The sequence below is a fragment of the Chiloscyllium plagiosum genome, unplaced genomic scaffold, assembly GCF_004010195.1.
Source record: "Chiloscyllium plagiosum isolate BGI_BamShark_2017 unplaced genomic scaffold, ASM401019v2 scaf_12932, whole genome shotgun sequence".
Taxonomy (NCBI): domain Eukaryota; kingdom Metazoa; phylum Chordata; class Chondrichthyes; order Orectolobiformes; family Hemiscylliidae; genus Chiloscyllium; species Chiloscyllium plagiosum.
The window spans coordinates 13,376-16,493 of NW_025211883.1; the positions used below are offsets into that span (position 1 = coordinate 13,376).

The following is a 3,118-nucleotide window of genomic DNA, read 5'->3' on the forward strand; positions in this document are numbered from 1 at the left end:
CTGAATGCCAGATAATTCTCATCAGTCACACTGATCTGTAACTGTTATAAAAGTTAAATATCTAACTTCTGATACTGACCAAAGTTCACCCACCGGAAACATTAAACCTCTCTCTACAGATGCTGTGCATTTCCAATTTTATTTTCAAATTTGCAGTGTTAACGCTCTGCTGATTTTTTCAATGCAGTTAGCGTGCTACTGGTTACTAATATGCATAGTCAGCAATACTGGCTGGCTATGGTGTCTACATGAGGTCATATTACTGTGGTGGGGATCCAATTTAATTTGAAACAACAGTTTCCAGCCTCCATGTACTGTAAATCAGGAGAGACTTTGGGCACATTTTGACCTGAAATGGATAGTGAAGTTTGCCACTCCCTTTCGTCTCAAAGGAGCCGCTGAGAAATGGGCACAGAACAGGAGGACACGAGACATGTGGATGACTATTCCATTGGTGCTGCTTATTCATGAGCTGGTCGTGACCTAAAAACAGAAAATGCTGGAAATATCCCGCAATTAAAGAGCAGCCGCGGGACAGAAACAGAAACATTGTCGGTGACATTTCCTTCTGATTTAATTTACTTCTGACACAATCCATTCTCGCAGCCAACGGGGAGGGAACAGAGGTTTATGACTACACACAGCCCGGGGATTGCGAAAAAAAACATTTAAACAACGGCTCATCAGACCCCGATCTGTATTTTACAATCAAAGCGAGACAAATTAGTTACACAATCCGTGCAAATGTGGAATAAACTAGGTCAGTGTTTCCAAAGATCCTGTAAGCCATCCACATGTTGCTAACCCTTGCCTCTGTGCGCGCCCCCTTGCGCTGTCAGTCAAACAACTTGGTGCGCGCCCCCGCTGTCATACACCCACACCTCCACGCGCACCACCTCACGCGCAATCAGACCGCCTGTACACGCCCCTTACCCACCGTTATTCAAATCCCCGTGCAAGGCCCCGCCCGTCAGCATTCAAAACCGACGTGCGCTCCCTCTGCAAATGTCAATCAAACTCTGGCACGCCTCTGGAGACATCATTCAACACCCCGTGCGCGCTCCTGCAGCCGTCATTCGAACCACAAGTCCGCGCCCCTGAAGCCGTCATTCGAAACATCCCGTGCGCGCCCCTGGAGCCATCATTCAAACCCCTCCCCTCCATGAGCTGTCATTCAAACCCCAGTGCGCGCCCTTTGCTTTATGACGTGTCTGTGCGTGATGCGACTGCGCGCGAACCGGGTGTCACGTGTTGCCACATGCGCAGATGGGACGGGAAGTGGCGGCTCGTTCCGCGCCTTTTCCGGTGCCGCCGAGACCGGGGACTGGAGCGAAGCGGACGCGGGCGGTGAGGGAGAGGCTGGCCGGCTTGGTAGACACTCACTCACTCTTCAGGTAACGTGGTGAGAGAACAACAACCCGCGCGGTTGGCGGGAGCTGCTGCATTGAGGAGTGACTGTGCTGTGAGCCGTTACGGAGCAGGGAAGCCTGACTCAATGACCTCTGCTGGGAGTGCGGAGACGCTGCTGTAGTTGGGCGGCTGGAGGGAGGCCGGGCTTCACACGGTCACCGACAGCTGCTGCACCGAACTGCCGATCCGAGAGACCTCCGAAACGGGCGGCCAGAACAACTTGGCTGCTTTTGAGGCCTTTACCGTTAGCCCGGGCCAGGCCCCCTCGGTCGGCCAGCTCCATCTGCCTCTCGCTGCCGCGGTCTCTTATGTACTTTCTGGAAGATGGGAAAGGTCCTGTCGAAGATATTCGGGAACAAGGAGATGCGTATATTGATGCTTGGACTTGACGCCGCTGGTAAGACCACCATCCTGTACAAATTGAAACTGGGTCAGTCTGTCACCACCATCCCCACTGTGGGCTTTAATGTGGAGACAGTGACTTATAAAAACGTCAAGTTCAATGTTTGGGACGTGGGTGGTCAGGACAAAATCCGGCCACTCTGGCGGCACTACTACACCGGGACCCAGGGATTAATATTTGTGGTAGACTGTGCCGACAGGGATCGGATAGACGAGGCCAGGCAAGAGCTTTTGCGCATCATCAATGACCGGGAGATGAAAGAAGCAATCATTCTGATATTTGCAAATAAGCAAGATTTAGCCGAATCCATGAAGCCGCATGAAATTCAAGAGAAACTGGGTTTGACCCGCATCCGGGATAGAAATTGGTATGTGCAGCCGTCCTGTGCCGTTTCAGGAGATGGACTATTTGAAGGTCTTACGTGGCTAACGTCCAATTACAAATCTAAATGAACATACAGACTGTTTTAGACAAAAATATCAGTTGCCTCGGAAAATCTACCGAAAGTAATCTTGACTCTACTAATCACCTGTTTGCATTTCTTTGTCTAGTTTGGCTTTGCTTTAGAACGTTTTCATATAAATGCGCTGAACTAACCTTAAACGATAATCAAATGTTAAGTATTTTGAAAGGTCTTTCTTTAAACCATTTGCTATTATTTGAATTACTTCCTCTTTCTGTATTCGATTTGGGCTTTTCAACACTTTATACTCCAGTTTCGAGTTGTTCCTTTTTACTGCCTTGCTGTAGATCGCCGGTTTTACGTTCATGAAAAGCTACGATGTTGGCTCTCTTTCAATTAGTAAACTTAAAATTTATTTGAACAAATTTAGTCGCCGTATAATTATTTGACTTTGCTTCTTTGACTCATCACCACTATATATTTAAGAGCCCTGTCATTTCTAAACTTGATTGGGTTTTTTGTGGAGTCGGTTGAAATGTTTCATTTTGATTCTATGTAGGGTGTGTCCATATAAAACGTATGTTTCTGTCTGTATTCCCCTCACTCTGTAACTCTGCCTCAAAACAAGTGGTACTGTGGAGAAAATATTTCAATATTCACCTACAATGGAAAAATAATCTTGAATGCCATATAATTGTAAAATCAGTTTATGCAGGGCTGCTTTAATTGCTCTAATGCATTTGCTTTAACGTTCATACTGTATTCTGGGAGTGCATGTAATCTAACCACTGCCTAAGATACCGCACACCCAGAATGAATTTGCATTTGCTGAGGAGTAAGAAGTGACAAAAGGGTGGGTAATGTGCTTATGACTACTTGGTCATGTGGAGCGATAAATACTG

General features: G+C 47.2%; 1 protein-coding gene across 1 annotated transcript; it reads left to right on the forward strand.

The window, feature by feature from the left end:
* Positions 1–1,267: 1,267 nt before the first annotated feature.
* Positions 1,268–2,637, forward strand: LOC122547175 (ADP-ribosylation factor 6-like). The gene has a single exon (XM_043685778.1). It carries the CDS (start codon positions 1,735–1,737, stop codon positions 2,263–2,265), a length of 531 nt encoding a protein of 176 aa, XP_043541713.1. The 5' UTR covers positions 1,268–1,734; the 3' UTR covers positions 2,266–2,637.
* The last annotated feature ends 481 nt before the right edge of the window (positions 2,638–3,118 follow it).